The 16616-nt window shown below is 42.9% G+C and overlaps 1 protein-coding gene across 1 annotated transcript; it reads left to right on the top strand.

Annotated features, from left to right (window-relative positions):
• The first annotated feature begins 1506 nt into the window (after positions 1–1506).
• On the top strand, positions 1507–16404 carry LOC143324136 (glycoprotein endo-alpha-1,2-mannosidase-like protein). The gene is made up of 4 exons (XM_076736356.1): positions 1507–2627; positions 5108–5217; positions 13002–13078; positions 14089–16404. The coding sequence occupies exons 1-4, from the start codon at positions 2117–2119 to the stop codon at positions 14723–14725; spliced, it is 1335 nt and encodes a 444-aa protein (XP_076592471.1). The 5' UTR covers positions 1507–2116; the 3' UTR covers positions 14726–16404.
• The last annotated feature ends 212 nt before the right edge of the window (positions 16405–16616 follow it).

Raw genomic sequence — 16616 nt, 5'->3', positions numbered from 1 at the left:
TTCTTGGCAATAAAGCTTTTTCTGATTCTGATTCTGATTCTGATTCTAACGAATATAACCAGATTTTAATTTTAAATTTTCTCCTCATCATCCCGATTCAGTGATTTATTTTTTTTTATTTTTTTATTTTATTTTATTTTATTTTATTTTTAAAGGAAAATCAGATTCTGCTATGAGACGTTCAGGTGCCAAGACGTGTCCAAGTGGAGGCTTTTTCCCCCCGTTTTTTTTTTTTTCTTTTAATCTGCAAAAATTTTGCTAATATTCCTTGTTTATCGAGTGTTTTTGAATACGCAGAAATATGTTTGTGTCCCTACTTTCTACTTCCTGACGTTTTACAATGATTTTCGGATGTCATACAACGTTTGAGTAATTTAAACAAATAAAGGGCCATTTATATGCTGTTTGCGCGGTTTGGAGAAAGATTGCAGTAATGACCATGGGCTGCAAACGCAGCATCACATCTGCTTTAAACTGACGCAAAAGATGCTTTACTTTCCTTTACGAGTTTAGACACTCCGACTCCTTCCTCTTTAATCCTGAAGTCAGAATTTCACTCAAAATTGGCAACCTCTGAACCTGATTGTTCACACCATCTTGACAAAAATCAGTAAAACACTCTCCGTTTGCCTTTGATTGCCAGAAACTTGGACATCTGGAAAAATTCTGTTATTTTAGAGTGAATTTTACTTTACAAAACATAACTTAAAGCGCTGCTTGCTTGGGGATAATGAGTTTATACAAAGACAAACTATTATATGAACAAGGAAAACGATCTAATGGTGTGTCAGCAGTCGGGTCGTTTCCAGTGGAGGGGGTCAGTGGATTATCTTGGCCGGAAGCCAAGACGTTTGGCTCTCGCTGCTGGACCGGAGCCAAAGCGCAACAAGCTGTTGGACTGCAAAGATGGCTGTCTCCTGATCTGGCGTCACCTAGCCGCGCTGTGGCATCAATTCAGCCTGTACGCTCACGTGTTTAGATTTAGGTTTTGTTTGCTTCATGTGAGTGACAGCAAACCGCAGGACGCCCCTCTGGTGACATGTTGCTTCCCAATAAACCGTCTAAGCGCATTAATGTTGCGCGAAATCAGAAGTAGTAAAAGGGTATTTTGTCTTGGATCAAATATAAATTACAGGTGCCAATGTGTTCTATAAAATGACCACTAGATGTCAGCATAACTCTGAACTCACCGCGCAGGCAGCCAGACTATCAAACACTGTAGGCTGAACTTTAAAACCAATATTATGATAATTGTGTCGCCAGCTAATGACTCACAGACTCTTTAATGAGTCATAATGACATCGCTTCCGACATGAAAACAAGACCATAAATTAACTTGATCTGAGCTGCTGATCTACACACAGCATTCACGTTTAAACCTTTCTTGTATTTCGTTGTATTTCTGCCTGCGCACGGATCTGCAGACATGCACAAACAGGCGAAACAGAGATCAGAGTCCCGCCTCTCTCATATCCAAAAAGGACCGTGCGAACGAGAAACCAACCAACCATGGAGGCTGGAAACCCCTCCGGGCACCATCACCAGAGAGCGTCACTCCGCATCCCGACGCCAAACAACAGTCCGGTGTCAGGTGGATGGATCAGCTTCTGGGTGGGACGCAGCAGGCGGCTGGAGGAGTAACGCAGCTCGGAGAGAGAGAGAGAGACAGTTTGGACATCAGTGAGTGAAGCGAACAACGCCGGGCACATCCGCGCTGTTTCAGCATTCAAAGCGACATTTCAGGCAGTTCCTCCGGGAGGAGCTGAAGAGAGAAAACGTTCATAGACTCGGTTGGTCCCATTTTCTGGAGGAGAGCAAACGCTTCGGGAAGTGAGCGTCCACCACACGAAGCTCAGCGGAATGCCAAAAAATGAGGCTGCAGAAGAAAGTTGAAAACCTCACAGGCAACTGTGTCGGTTAGGCTGCCGAGACTGGACTGCAACCATGTAGGCACTTTTAAGTCCTGACTTCAGACGGACATGCCATCTGCAGATGCGGGACACTTTGAAGAGTAGCTCGTAGCTTGTGAGGTGAAGCAGAAGCAGCACGGAGAGAGGTTTATTTGCGCTCCTGGTGCCATCCACGCCGCTTGCAGCTTGTGCCACTCCAGCCAAACATGGCAAGACTACGGAGGAAAGCTTGCATCGCTCTCTTTCTCTTTACGCTGTTCATTTTTGGGACCATGATGGGACTGAGGACCCTAAAGCCCAGTGACGGTTTCTCGGATCTGGCTCCGGGCTTGGAGCTCCTGCCGATGATCGGGGGGAAGATGGACCGGCGCTCCGTGTCCCGTGAGGCCACCGCGTCCCCGGGTCAAGCTCGCCCGGCTGCCAGCAACACCAAAGCAGTTTTGACCAACTCCGGTCCCGAGGGGACTATATTTTATGATGTTCACATTTTTTACTACACCTGGTACGGCAACCCACACATGGACGGCAAATACATCCATTGGGACCACATCCTGGTTCCACACTGGGACCCCAAAATCGCATCCAGCTACCCGAGAGGGAGACACATGCCGCCAGAGGACATCGGCTCCAGTTTCTACCCCGAGCTCAATCCGTACAGCTCCAGGGACCCGGACGTGTTGGAGTCCCACATGGAGCAGATCGGAGCCTCTGCAGCAGGTACAGTTCACAGATGCTGTGGGGGGCACCCTGCGTTTCTTGGAGAGAGCTAGAAAAAATGAGCTGAGTGTTGTTCTTCGTGCTCAGCAGCCGCACACAAATCTAAGCCTGTATAAGTGCAAAGCTGCCTGCTTTTCGCTTGAGGGGCACGGAAACATTTTCAGCACCACACATCCGCCGGACAGCTCCGCACACGCTCAGATCCCCAAAGCTGAGCTCCCGCTTTTTCCTGCAGCACAGAGGGAGAAGCAATGAGCGCAAAAGCTCCAGTTATCCAGAGACCAACTTCTTATTCCGATACATTTCAAGTAGAGTAACCTGCTGACAATCAGAATTTCAACATTGATTCAGGAAATGTTAGAGTGGGGGTCTGTTTGCTGTGTTTTTTCAGCTCAGAGGGCTACGACATGTGATCGAAATCAATATCAAGATATCGGGAAGTATATATTTTAGAGTGTTAATATGCAAACACCTCATTTAAAATAATAAACATGTTCAATGGAACTAATGTAAAAAAGCATCAATAGCTAATTTTGTCTTTGCTGGAAACTGAATTAGCTAAAACAGTGATAACACGGCCGTGTCATTAGGATGCATTTCCACTGAGAGTCAACCAGTGGTAATATTTCTGTAGATCTGTTAAACCAGGTAATCTAACTGAGATTACGATGCCTTTTTCATGAGACCTGAGAACAAAACATTTACAGTCAGGACACAGCTGAAGCCAGACAACCAGCAATCGAGTGCTAGATTAAGTAAAAACTATGGCAACAGTCATAAAACACATTTGATTATAGATCTATAAAATCTTCAAGGGGACTGAAATAATCTAAATTTAAATGGTGCATATCTGTCTGTGGTTAAGTTTGTGTATCACAGTTACAAGATTTGAATAAAATAACAGCGTTACATTATCGCCCAGTTCTAATGTCCCTCATTTTTGTTCCGAGATCTTCTGGTTTACATACGTTGTTTGGCCATCTCATGAAATATTAATAGGTGTGTTGATAATCTTAGTATGGCCTCCCTAAAAGACAGCAGTGTCCTGTAGCCTGGTATCGAGTAACAGTCCAGTGTGTCCAGCCATCAGCAGCCTACACATGATAGGCCCTGATGTTTCTGTCCTGCAGCTCTGTAGGTTATTGTACACCGTCTAGAAAGATGACCAGACCAGGCGTTCTTTTGAAACCTCACCGCCTTGACAGATGGATCATGAGAGTGCCGCTTCCCAATTCTTATTTAAAACAATCCATTTAATTAGACACCACAGCCAGCCAGACTCTAAATAGTTCCACTTGGCCTGATGACTGATTCCCCACCACTTCTTAGAGGCCCATAAATAAAATGAATAGCTGCGACCATATTCTTAATACACACAGACACAGTTGGGTATTGTAATCTAATAGTCTGCACAGCTCCACAGCAAGCGGACATGAGTTTAATGAATTAGCTCTGAGTGCGTATCCGATGTGCCAGACCCTCCCTGGTGCCAGGCACCGCTGTGGCTGATATGAAGTTATTTCTCAGCCAGCATCAGAGCATGAGGAAGCATTTCTCTGCTGGAATTTATGAGCTGTCACACACTCGAGCTGCGCAGAGAGACTGCTACTAAAACAAGACGTAATAAATAATCCAAAGATGACAGATGCATTCATCAATCAGGTGCAGGATATGGGTGATGGGCATGGAGACATACAAGAGACAGAAATGACCACAGAGAAAAATGACAACAAACAGATGCACAACAACCACAAAGGGACACACAGCAACCGCAAAGAGATGCAAAACAACAACAACAAGATGCAAAACAACCATAAAGAAAGGAACACCAAGTACAAAGATAAGCAACATGACCACAAAGAGACACAGACCAGCAGCAAAGAGATGCACGATGACCACAAAGGGACGTACAACCACCACAGAGAGACAGAAGACAACCACAGATGCACCTCGACTGCAAAAGGATCATAAATGGAACCAAATCAACCACAAACACAGACACAAAATCACCACAAAGAAATGCAGAATGCTTTCACATATCTGTGCCCATGGGCTCACTGTCTCATAATCCACCTATGCAAACTTTACCAGCATCTGTCCCAGTCATGTGAAATGTGTGTAGTAATTCCTCTAATGGATTGCTAGGGCAGAAATTTTACAGCATTTTCAATAAAAGAGCACTGACTGTTTGTTCAGTGGTTTCAGATTGGTCTGTAAAACTATGTGAGACGTTGTGTGGAAAACTTATAGTAGATTAATGATTGCAAAAGTTTTTCAGCACCCGTTTCTCCCCACAGGATTGTCAGCATTACTTACAATCAGCATGAAATCCATACATCATTTCAACAATGCATAACACTTTTAGAGGTTCATATGCATTTTGGACAGAGGTTCTCAGCAGTAGATGCTCTCTGAGGTATTAACCAGTGTCTTTGGTTCTGGGTGGATGATCAGACTCATGCATTTCTGTGTGTCTCCAGGGGTTCTGGTCCTGTCCTGGTATCCTCCCGGCCTGGCTGATGACAATGGGGAACCCAGTGAGGATATGGTACCAGCTGTACTGGATGCTGCATATAGACACAACCTCAAGGTAAAAGGCATCAGCACATTTTGAGTGCGTGTGTGTTTGTGTGTGTGTGTGTGTGTGTGAGAGAGAGAGAGAGAGAGAGAGAGAGAGAGACCTGAAACAAAATGGGGAAAGAGTCCACGGCTCAAAGGAGAGCAATGAATCAAATCTGTTCTGAGGCGTGATAATTCAGCTTCAAATTATCACAGGAAAATAAATGCAGATTGTTCAGTGATTCGTCCTTTTTTTAGTCAGCAGCTGTTGATGGAAGAGTTGATTTTCTACCAGTAATGATGATGGTGGTGTTTGCAGTGGGTGCTTACGTTTTTTCCTATTTATTTGTTTATTGTTTGTTTAACCAGGTAAGTCCCATTGAAAGAGCCTCTTTTGCAGAATAAACAATAACAATATCAGACAAGGTTAACTCTGAAATAAACGTAAGAATGTCATCCACCCAGAATATAAATGGAAATAATGCTTTATAATGACTCAAAAAGCACCAATATGCTACTAATATGCATGCAAATAAGGAACTATTTAATGATGAATAAAGTGTGACCAACTGTATTTATAAACTGTATCTGGGAGAGAAGATCCACAGTTATACAACACCTTATCATCTACATAGAAATGAGCATTCAGTTCATGCACATTAATGCCTAAAGTATTTGTTTATAGAGGAAATAAAAGCAGGCCAAGCACAGAGCCTTGAGGCACTTCATGAAGAGCAGTCAGCCAGCTCGGACTGTGCACATTGACTTTCTACAGGCTAGACTACAACTGGCACCGACCATGTGCTGGATAGTAGTGTTAAAATATGCCAATTGTCCAAAAACTCTATCTTGTTCGATGCAAATGTCAGTGTCCGGAGAGATATCCATTGTTCTATTCCTGAATGGTTGCCAGAATATGAAGGAGGCTGAGGTTCTATGTGTAAATATGCCTGTATGTCCATTCCCTCTCCATCCATTCGTCTTACTTAAAGCACAGTGACACGGGAGCTACAGCAAAGGATTATTGATGCTTCACAGAGGTGAGCAGAGAGCTTTAACACTGCTCAGGAGAGTAATCTCAAACCAACCATCCTGCTGTACACAGAAGCGGCAGTTTCTTTTTGTCGCAGGAGAGTAAGATTGAGAGCTTTTAAACTTGTTCTGCTGCCTCCTATAAAGCTGTCTGTGCTACTCAGGGATTTGACTCCGGATGTTTGCAGCTGCAGTGACATCTCCGGCATTAGAGCAAAAAAAAAGAGAAAAAAACCAGGTCAAAGAGCTGGATCAGTTGTTCAGCGAGAATGAATGAGCTCTGGAGCACAGCAGCCGGGTGGAGAGGTTGGGGGTAGCAAAACCATGTGACCAGCTGCCAATTAGGTTGGAAAATGACACGTTGAAGGAAATAACTGTCCGTGTCAGTCCTTCTTCCCCCGTCACTGTATCGTACGGCTTATTTAACATTCACAGGGAAAGCTCGCTCGTAATGCGATACTATTCATGTCAGATGCTCACCAGATACAGGCAGAGAGCGAAGGTGAAGGTGGGACTGGGAGGGAGGAGAGAGATACAAGATTGTCGTTCGGTATGAATTTGAAATGACGAGCGAGAGACAGGCTTGTAAGAGTTTTCCTGTGTCGAAGCAGGTCCCATTAATAATGCACCATCAGCATTTGCACAACACACAACATCCTTAAAGTAAAAAGCCCGATGACATGCAAGAGGGTCAGGAACCAGATAAAAGCAGCATTATTTGATCAATGCAAAATAAATAAATAAATAAACACATATTTTCAATAATTTTTCAGGCAAAATAGCGAGAAATGCCAAAATATTCTCTAGTGCTAGACTCTCAAATATGATAGTTGGTGCTTTTATTTGTCATTTAAAATTGTAAACTGAATATGTTTTCGTTTTGGACTGTTAGTCAAACAGGACATTTTAATATGATGACACTTTGGAAGTTGCAATGGGCAATTTTAATATATTTATATCTATTTTCATTTCGAAAAATCTAGATTTATTTCATAAATAGGTTGTTTGCAGATGACGTCACGTCGCTCTTTGGTTGTGGCGCGAACTGCAGATGGAGGGCCGGAAGTGATTTTCTGCATAAGAAGCACTACAACACACCCTGACAATGTCTGTTTCACGTCGTTTACGGTTGCACAGATACCAAATGCTGTTGTTCATAAAGGTGAAAATACAAGAAATTGTCTGTGGTGGAGTCGGATAATGGTGGAAATTGGGTAACAATAGCTATTGTTTTAAATCTATGGTGATAGATTTAAAACTGTTGTTTCCAGATGATCCCGTCTTCAGTGGCGTTTCACCGGACCGTTACCAGCGGTTAGCCCAGCAAACAACCGTAACGTTAATGTCATTCAGCACCGCAGGGCCGAACGTTTGCCGCTGGGTTTATCCTCATTAAAGCGGCGTTAACAGTTTAATCAAAGACAGGTAAACGTAAATAACGTACCCTGTCTTGTTTGGAGACGATCCCCGTCTTCAGCGGCGTTTCAGCGGAACTTTGAGAGCCATTAACGTAGCAAACAACCGGAAACATCAACGTTCAGCACCGCAGCGTTGAAAGTTAGTTGCTCGGTTAATCCACAGTAAGAAACCTAACAGCTGCGCACCTTTGAGAAAACAAACGACACTCATCCCGGAGCACAAGTACAAGAAAGTTGTCTGCCTCCATACTTTTTTTGTGTTTTCATTTGGTTTCTGGTGCAGAATGAAGTCTGAATGAGCCGGTTGTTGTTATATCTGCTGCCTCAGTAGCAGGTGAAAAACAAACAAACAAACAAACAAACAAAACGTAAGCGTCTCATCCAACACATGTTCTGATTTTCTGTTTGCACCTTTCTCTCATAATTTCACAGAAACTAACTCATCTCATCCATTGCAGTTTTCACTCGTGGCCTTCCATCTGAATTTAACGTCACGTGACTTCAAACAGCCTATTGTCACGTGAGCAGACCGCGACTTTAAACGAAGAACACCTGTTTTGCATTTGAAAGCTGATAAATAAAGTATGTTCCTATTTTCCGTTAAAATAGCTATAAGGAAACATGGAGCATTTACAACTTGCTTAAGTTACCACCAAGGTTAATTACAAAGCAAAGCAGCTGGAAGTAACACGATTCATTATCATGCCAGTGTTTGCATGCTGATGTGCGAAGATAAAGTTAATTCATTTCCAGCAGTGATGTGACACATATTGGCCTTGTTCTCCCTATAAACAGCTCTGATGAGAGGCAGTAGGTTTGTCAGGCCAGTCTGTCAGATTTGATATCACGTTTGTTTAGTCTGCTGTTTGGCTGCAGGCAAAGAAATAATGCATCTTTGCAAGGGCAAGACAAGCGCGCCCGGATTAGACATGCATCGCTGAGCTGATGAGGATTTACACATAATGCTGGCAGGAGAGAAGCTAATAGATAGAATTTAATGCTGCGCTTTCTTGTCATCAGTGACCCGGCAAGTGTGACACTTTCGTAAAAAGCGAGGAGGAGGCGTGTGTGGGGAAAACAGAGCGTGATATGCTTTCCACAAATCAACTGAACCTTTCAGTATTGAAATAAGGAGGAAGTGCTTATCGTTCTGTTTTATGAAAGCACTTAGAAGATCACAATCAGAGAGGCTTCTGTGTGCATGTTGAGTGCCGTCTTTCCAAGCAGTCCTCTTCCAGTTCTCCTTGTTTTTGATGAACTCCTCCCACTCCCTCTGCACAGAAGGACAGTTATCGTTAGAGTGCCTCTTCTTGCGTAATTTCAGCAGATTGTTGACAAGGTAAAGAACTTTCGGGTCTCATCATTTGGAACTATAATGCAAATCCTCTAAAGCAACAACCTCAAAACAGTTCTTTGCTCTTTTCAACTGAAAGGCAGACTAAAAGGAGGGAGGGAAGCCCGAGTGAGGAGGACAGATGGTCCCACAGGAGCAGTGGCCACAGCCAAAATGATATCAAATGGGGATCCAGGAAACACACATATCTGCAGTCTGCTTTTAGTAGCAGAGTGGCTACTAGCCAATCTGAGAGATGCATTGTGTCGATACATGAAAAGTTGAGAAACATCAGGACCTTGGAGAGTTTGTATAGTTCCACCAAAAACTGCATCGTTGCTGAAAAAAGATGAGCAAATGATACAGAGATGGGACAAAAAAACACCAGGAAGAATGACCATATATAAACCAATTCATGCTCTTACTCTGTGAAAGAGGGACACCTGTCCATATGCACTCGGCTTTCCACCCGATGTCTTTGTCCTTTCCTGTCCTGTGCGGTCTTGCCTTGTTTGTCACAGCAGGAGGACGAGGACGAGGCTTACAGTGAGCTCGGCCTTCTAAGACAGCATGTAAATGAGTCTTTATGGTGGTTTTAGTTTTATGTTGCCCAGTGGGGCATGAATATGGTATTAACCTTCATGAGATTCATGGCTGGATAAATCTATTAAGGGCCCCAGGGCAAAAATAAAAAACAAAAAACAAAAAACAAAAAAAGTGCTGTTGGGCCCCCATTGATCCCCCCAAAAACAGTGAAAATGCCCGTTGTCATTTCTGACACCTCGAGTTGATGTATTCAAATTGTCTGTTTTATTCAAACAGTCCCAAACCCAAAGATATTCAGTTCACTGTTATTTATGATGAGAAAAGAATCAAATCCTCACGTTTGAGAAGCTAAAAATTACTTAATTGATTATCAAAATAGTTGTTGATAAATTTGTTGATCAGCCAGTTGATTAATCCATTCTTTGCTGCATCTTTAACAAATTAATTAAAGCCACAGTGAAACAGATCACCCATAGTGGTATATGGAGCATTAAATGAGAGACATACACTAAACTGCATTTTTAGCATAACTGCATGTTCGTAGCTTAAAATGGAGATGAATGAGAGCTAGCTCACCAGAAACAAATCCAGCTTCCATCATACTGGCAGTCCCACACCACACAGCTAAAAACACACTGACCCCTCTTTGGGTAATGCTGCAAGAAAGCAATGTACTTTTCATTATATAAGTTGAACAGTACTCCAGCAGCACCCACACACCGCTCGCGTATCTTGTATTTTGTTCGGCGGAGTTGGAGAGCAGATCACATGGAGCCTCCACTGCAGTCGTGCCGCTGCTTGACCTCAGCTTGAAGTGGAGCTGAAATAGTCCTTCTGCCCAGGGGAGGGTGGGGGCGGTTTGGTGGGGACAGGATGGTGGTGGTGAGGGGATTGGAAGCAGAGGGGAAACGTGCATCATGGGTCCCATGACTCAGTTTGCCTCCCTGAACAATCTGCACCCTGAGGGGCTGTAAAAATTCTCTCCAGTATGTAGGCCATGTAGCTGCATGTACCCAGGGAGATAAGGCCCATGGGCGCCCTGCGATGGCATCAGCCACAGATGCACCGAGTAGTTCGGTTCAGTCTTACACGACCCTCCATTATTGTGTTTGTCCACTGGCTTTGACCGAGAAATGTTCCCAGCTTTGTTTAAATTGATCTAATTATTAGAGAGGTCTGGACCTTCATCATTGTGTTGGCTCAAATCCTTCCCTTTGTGCTTTGGGCATGACATGGCACTAAATTCCACTCTGCTCAGCATAAATCATGCTGGGGTTGTTCCAGGCTCACGCTGTCAATGTTTATGAGGTATTAAAATGCGTCGTCTCTGTCTCATTTATTTCTAAATTACCACAGAGTAATGGGCCAGTGTGTTTGGAAAATGAGCTGAGTTTTCTCGTGGCATGCGATCCGCTGCAGTGAACAGACCATAACAGCGTCTGTAGATGATAACTATGTGGCTTCACATCCTCTAGTACCTTACAGTTTTACAAAATATATTCATATTTGATCACACTTCACTGGACTGTTACTTTACAAGAAGTCCACAGAGTTATGGCTGCACAAACACTCATCCCAGGCTGTGATGTGCTCAGATGGTGGGGATCTTTCCTCCTCTATCTCTCCTCAAACTGGTATTTTGCCAGCAAAGTGAATCTAACATCACCAAAATATACGTTTTGTTGCACATAAAAGCACTTAGCATCTCCATTAGTGGCAGAAGTGATTCCGTTTTTCTTGCCTCCAGCTGAACGTTCATCTATAGACATTTGCAGTTTAAAACAGTTTGCTAGGCTTTAGCCAATTCCAAACATCACTTTAATCCATTAGTGCAATTATGGTCAATGTCACAGTGACACACTCTGTGTGCCAGCAGCCCTTTTTCCACAGAAAATCTTCACTGCTGTGTGTCGTATGCTTGCAGTACAGCTTTCCTACACTAAACGTTTCAATAGACACACCATTACGAAATGCACAACAAAGATTGAATGTGGAGAAAATTGGAAAATGTCACTTTCATTGTTATGAAGTCCTTAAAAATCACAAGAAAACTCCAAGGCACTCCCTTTTTTAACAATCGAAATGCCTTTATTATTATGACACGGCCATGTTAGACCTGCAAACACCTTTCAGCATCAAGCCTTTGTCAGGCAGTCAAACAGATCTCATGGAAGTGATGAATCTTCCACTTTGGCATGGTGGTGTGACCTAGAGAGGGTGTAGACTTAAAAAAAACATATTAAAAAAGGGCTCACTGTGCAGTTCTTGATCCAGATAGTGATGCATGTCTCTTTAATCCTGCACATTCTCTGTCAGTGGCCACTTTAACCCAGACTGAAATATCCCAGTAAGATGGGTTGCATCCATGGTATTCACAGGATGAATCCTAATGGTGAATGATATTCCCATCAGCCTCAGCTGTACTTTGTTTTTAGTGCCAGTTAGCAAATATTAGCACAATAACACGCTACACTAAGATAATGAACATGGTAAACATGAAACCTGCTGAACATCAGCAAAGTAGCGTTGCTGTTGTAATACATTAGCATGCTGACATTAACATTTAGCCTCACAGATCCGCAAGGCTGCCTGGCTGTAGACCCTCACTCTCCAAGCAAAACACTGAGCTAAATGCAGATTTTCACTATGTTTTCATCACAGATAAGACAGGCATCATACAACACTGGTTATGTCAGCCCCACTCAAACACATCTTGCATCCATTTAGTTGCTGTTAATCTTAAAAAGCCCTTTTCCCCCACTTTGTTCCCCTCGGAAGTCCACAGTGTCAAAGTGTTTCACTTTGATTATACATTATTCAAAATGTCGCTGAATTCTCTGGTCATGCCTTAAAATATTCAACTTAAGCACTTTTTGTGTTCGTGTCACTTCAGGTCCCTCATTCCTCTGCCGCTTTTGTTCATCAATTGCAAATACCCTTGTCTAAGTGAGCCATTAACTGAGTGTTACAAAAGTCCCCAGAGGGGCACCACTCAGGGTGAAAAACATCTCCTACAGTCACATCCTGTTCAAAAGGATCTGCTTGAATGGCTAACGGTGGTGTGCTGTACTGGTTGCCAAACTCAGTGTTATACTCTTTTATTCATGGGGTTTTAGAAAACCTGTAAACAAGTACAGTCATCTGTAACATGGTACAATCTGATGCCATGCTATGCTTCAGGGCCACATAAGGTCAAAATGACTAACTTGATTTGCTCAGTCAGAATAGTAAAACTCTAATATAATATGCACTTTATTGAGCTGTTTTCTTTCTGGCGCCTTTTCAAACTTTAATTAGAAGCCAGAGACTCATATTGTCACACTTGTCAGCCCTCTTTGAGGAGTCTCCCCTTAGAAGCTGAATGCTGATTTTAAGTCAATACTTGCTGAGGTCATCTGAGAGTGCTGACTGTGGTATCATTTTTTAATGGCAGTCATATGATGAATGGAAACCAACAAGGCTTGTGTCTTTCTACATGTTTCCTAGGTTGCGTTTCACATCCAGCCATACAGAGGACGAAACGACCAGAGTGTGCATGACAACATCAAGTATATCATTGACAGGTGGGCACTTCTTCATCAGCGACTCCGCTCAAATCATTAAGATTTCATGCACAGTTGAAACAAAAAAACAGTAGTTGCAAAACTGAAATACTTTTAGAAGGCATTTCTGATTATACAAGGCCAGTTTCATGACTTATGAATGAGTTATGATGCAAAAGCTATTTTTCTGACCTTTAGTGTGGAGGTTGCTGTAAAAAGGAGCATCCGTCAAGTACAAACTCAAAAGCCCAAAACCTCCAAAGATCAGTTTGCAATGCGTTTAAAGACTTGGAAGCATCCCTTTCATGTTGTCATTTGATACATTATTCTAAAAATATGAATTCTAACCTTTTTAAGGTTTTTACAATTATGTATTTATTAAGTGAAATATGTAACCCTGTGTTTTGCTTGGCAGCATGATTTCATGAAACTAAAATATTTTCTGTGTCTTGTGCATCATTGTATTCACATCTCCTCGAAATTCAACCCGACATATTTGGCATCTTTACCAACTTCTGTCTCTCCACTTGAATTTGAAATTGATTTCTGCGAGTTTGAACTACATTTGGCTGCTCAGCATGAGTTTGTAATGACTTGGTGGTGGTCAGTGGCTGAAGGGGTTTAAGTGCCATCAGGCCAAAATATCCACTTGTTTCCAAGAAATATCAAAAAGACTGTGAAGAAACTTGCTGAGCAGATTTGTTGTCCTCAGGGATAAACACTTTCTTCTTGTGTTATTATCATGTCATCTTGAAACACACGAAATCTAATAATCTAACGGGCCGTTTGCATTGACACTTGACGACCACATTAATGCTCCTCAGGGGATCAGTCCTCCTGATGTTTAATTAGCCTTTTCTCTTCCACAACTCAGGAGAAACTTTACATTTTTAGTTCTACTACTTGCAGGAAGCCTTACAAAATCATCAGTTTACTGCACGTTCTTATCTGAATCAACTAATCATTCATCTACTTATTGTTTCAGCACTAACTTACTCTGTTATCGTTGTACTGTATTATTATCTTTCAAGGTACGGAGACCATGGAGCCTTCTACAAGTTTACTTCCAGCACGGGGAAGAGTCTTCCTCTATTCTACATCTACGACTCTTACCTAACTCCACCAGAGTCCTGGTCTGAATTTTTGACTCCCACCGGCTCCCACAGCGTGCGCGGCTCAGCCTATGACTCCATCTTCATTGCCCTGATTGTGGAAGAGCGCCACAAGCACGACATCCTCGCAGGTGGCTTCGATGGCATGTACACTTACTTTGCTTCCAACGGTTTCTCCTTCGGCTCCTCTCACCAGAACTGGAAGGCCATCAAAGCCTTCTGTGACGGCAACAATCTCCTCTTCATCCCCTGCGTCGGACCTGGTTACATCGACACCAGCATCCGGCCGTGGAACAACCACAACATGCGCAACAGGGTGAACGGCCGGTACTATGAGACGGCCCTGCAGGCGGCGCTGAACGTGAGGCCAGAGATGGTCGCCATCACATCTTTTAACGAATGGCACGAGGGGACGCAGATAGAGAGGGCGGTGCCCAAAAAAACAGTAACTCGCGTGTACTTGGACTATCAGCCACATGGACCCGATCACTACCTGGAGCTGACCCGCCGCTGGGCTGAGCAGTTCAACAAAGAGAAGGAGCAGTGGCTCATGTGAGCGTTCGGCAGGCGGACAGGAAACAGCATGCTGTAGTGGAAGTGTGTGTACACGTGAGAGAGAAAGAACAAAAGAAGTGAATGTAGATATTGATCAGTATAGGCATGAGTGCATAAGGACATGCTTTTACCCTTAATTGAGCGGATGTGAGAGTCTCTGTGAGTGCGAATCTTTGTGCACACGTGCTGGTCTGCAGGACTCATGTTGGTGGTGTGACTGTCTTGGTTGAGTTTTCGGGTAAAGCAGCATTAAAGGGTGATACTGACAGCCCAGGCTTGTAAAAATGCTCTGAAGGCCTGTCTCTGATCTCTGTTCACTTAATGCAACTTAATGAACGGTTGCCTCAAACAAACTCCTGCCTGAGATATCCATAAATACTACCCATCGCCACCGAAGGGCCTCGTTTTCCTTTCTGCAGTTAAATAATAGAATTGATTACAATGGAGACACTTCAAAGGTTTTGCTTTCATCTACAAGAGGTTCTCAAACAGAATGAGACAGAATTTCAGGCAAACAGTTGGACTCTCATTATCTGTATGTTAAATAAAAAGCTATAGCCAGTTAGCTTAGCTTAGCATAAAGACTGGAAACAGAGGGAAACAGCTAGCCTAGCTGTCCAACAGTAACAAAATTCACCAACCAGCATCTCTAAAGCTCATTTACTGACGTTATGTCTCATTTGTTTTACTCCAAACAAAAACTGAAGTGTAAAAATGACGAGTTGAGGCGTTGCGAGGGGTTCTGTGCTGGACTAGTTCTTGACCGGGTGCAGTGACTTCCTGGAGTCTCCGCTGGCTGCTTGGCAACATTTTTCCTCTGTGAATCTTATTATTTAACTCTTGGTAAGAAAGTGGAAAAGTTTATTTATTTTATTTCAAAACCTACAAAATACTTCAATGGGGTTTCATATCCAGATTTGTATAATTCTGTCAAAGAAGCTTCAGCAGTGAAATCCGTCATGGAGAAATGTCAAGAAAAGGGTATTAGCTGGTAAGTAAAATACCCTCTAAGTAATATAAGTATTATAAATACATTTTGATGCAGAGGAGCACTACGACTCTCCAATAACAACAAACAAAGGCGTTCGGTGTCTGTATGTCCGTCCATTAGTCTGACAGTCGGCTGAATCTGGCCTTAAGATGCTACAATGTGTCAGAATTTTGCTAAACTTTTCGTAATATTGACAGATCTTATAAGTAATCTGAATTTTGGTGCAACTGCCTTTAGGCAAATAAGCGATGTGGGCACCAACGACCTTCCTATGTTTAAGTGAAAACGGCAGAATCAGAAGTTAAGTGTTAAGGCCGGCGCTCCGTGTTTTCGAGTGGCTGTATGAATAAAAACGTACCGCTCGCTCGCTCGCTGGGGCACTCTGCTAAATGGATTTGTGTGATTTAGATTTGATAAAATCCTGCAGTCTGTTAGAGTAAAAGCTGCTTTCAGAAAGGCATTTCAGAGGATAAAAGCATGCTCTCTGGTGTGTCTCTGGGTGTGAAGGGCACTTCTGAGTTGATTCTGCTATTTTTCTTAAACCTATACAAGCTGACTCTTGATTTCACGCTCCATTAAGAATCAATGAGTAAAATCCCGACGCCGAAAAGCGGAGACAGAAGTACGTCTCAAATATGCACGACTGAGACTGTGATAGAGAAAAACTTTTTTTATTGTGGCTGTGCAATCCATCAAAACAAGTTTACGTCTGCTGATGAGAATTTAAAAAAATGCTCCAGTTTCTGAAGCGGGCTGATGAATTTCACAGCGAACCAACACAACTCTGACATATTGACTGAGAGAATACAGGGGATTCATAATTTAATTTAAAAAAGACTGTATTCTCAGACACGTTGCTTTGGCAATACAAAAGGATATATAGCTTTATAGTTTAAAATCC

This window comes from Chaetodon auriga, chromosome 8 (genome assembly GCF_051107435.1).
Source record: "Chaetodon auriga isolate fChaAug3 chromosome 8, fChaAug3.hap1, whole genome shotgun sequence".
NCBI lineage: Eukaryota > Metazoa > Chordata > Actinopteri > Chaetodontiformes > Chaetodontidae > Chaetodon > Chaetodon auriga.
This window is presented reverse-complemented; position numbering and strand designations above follow the sequence as displayed.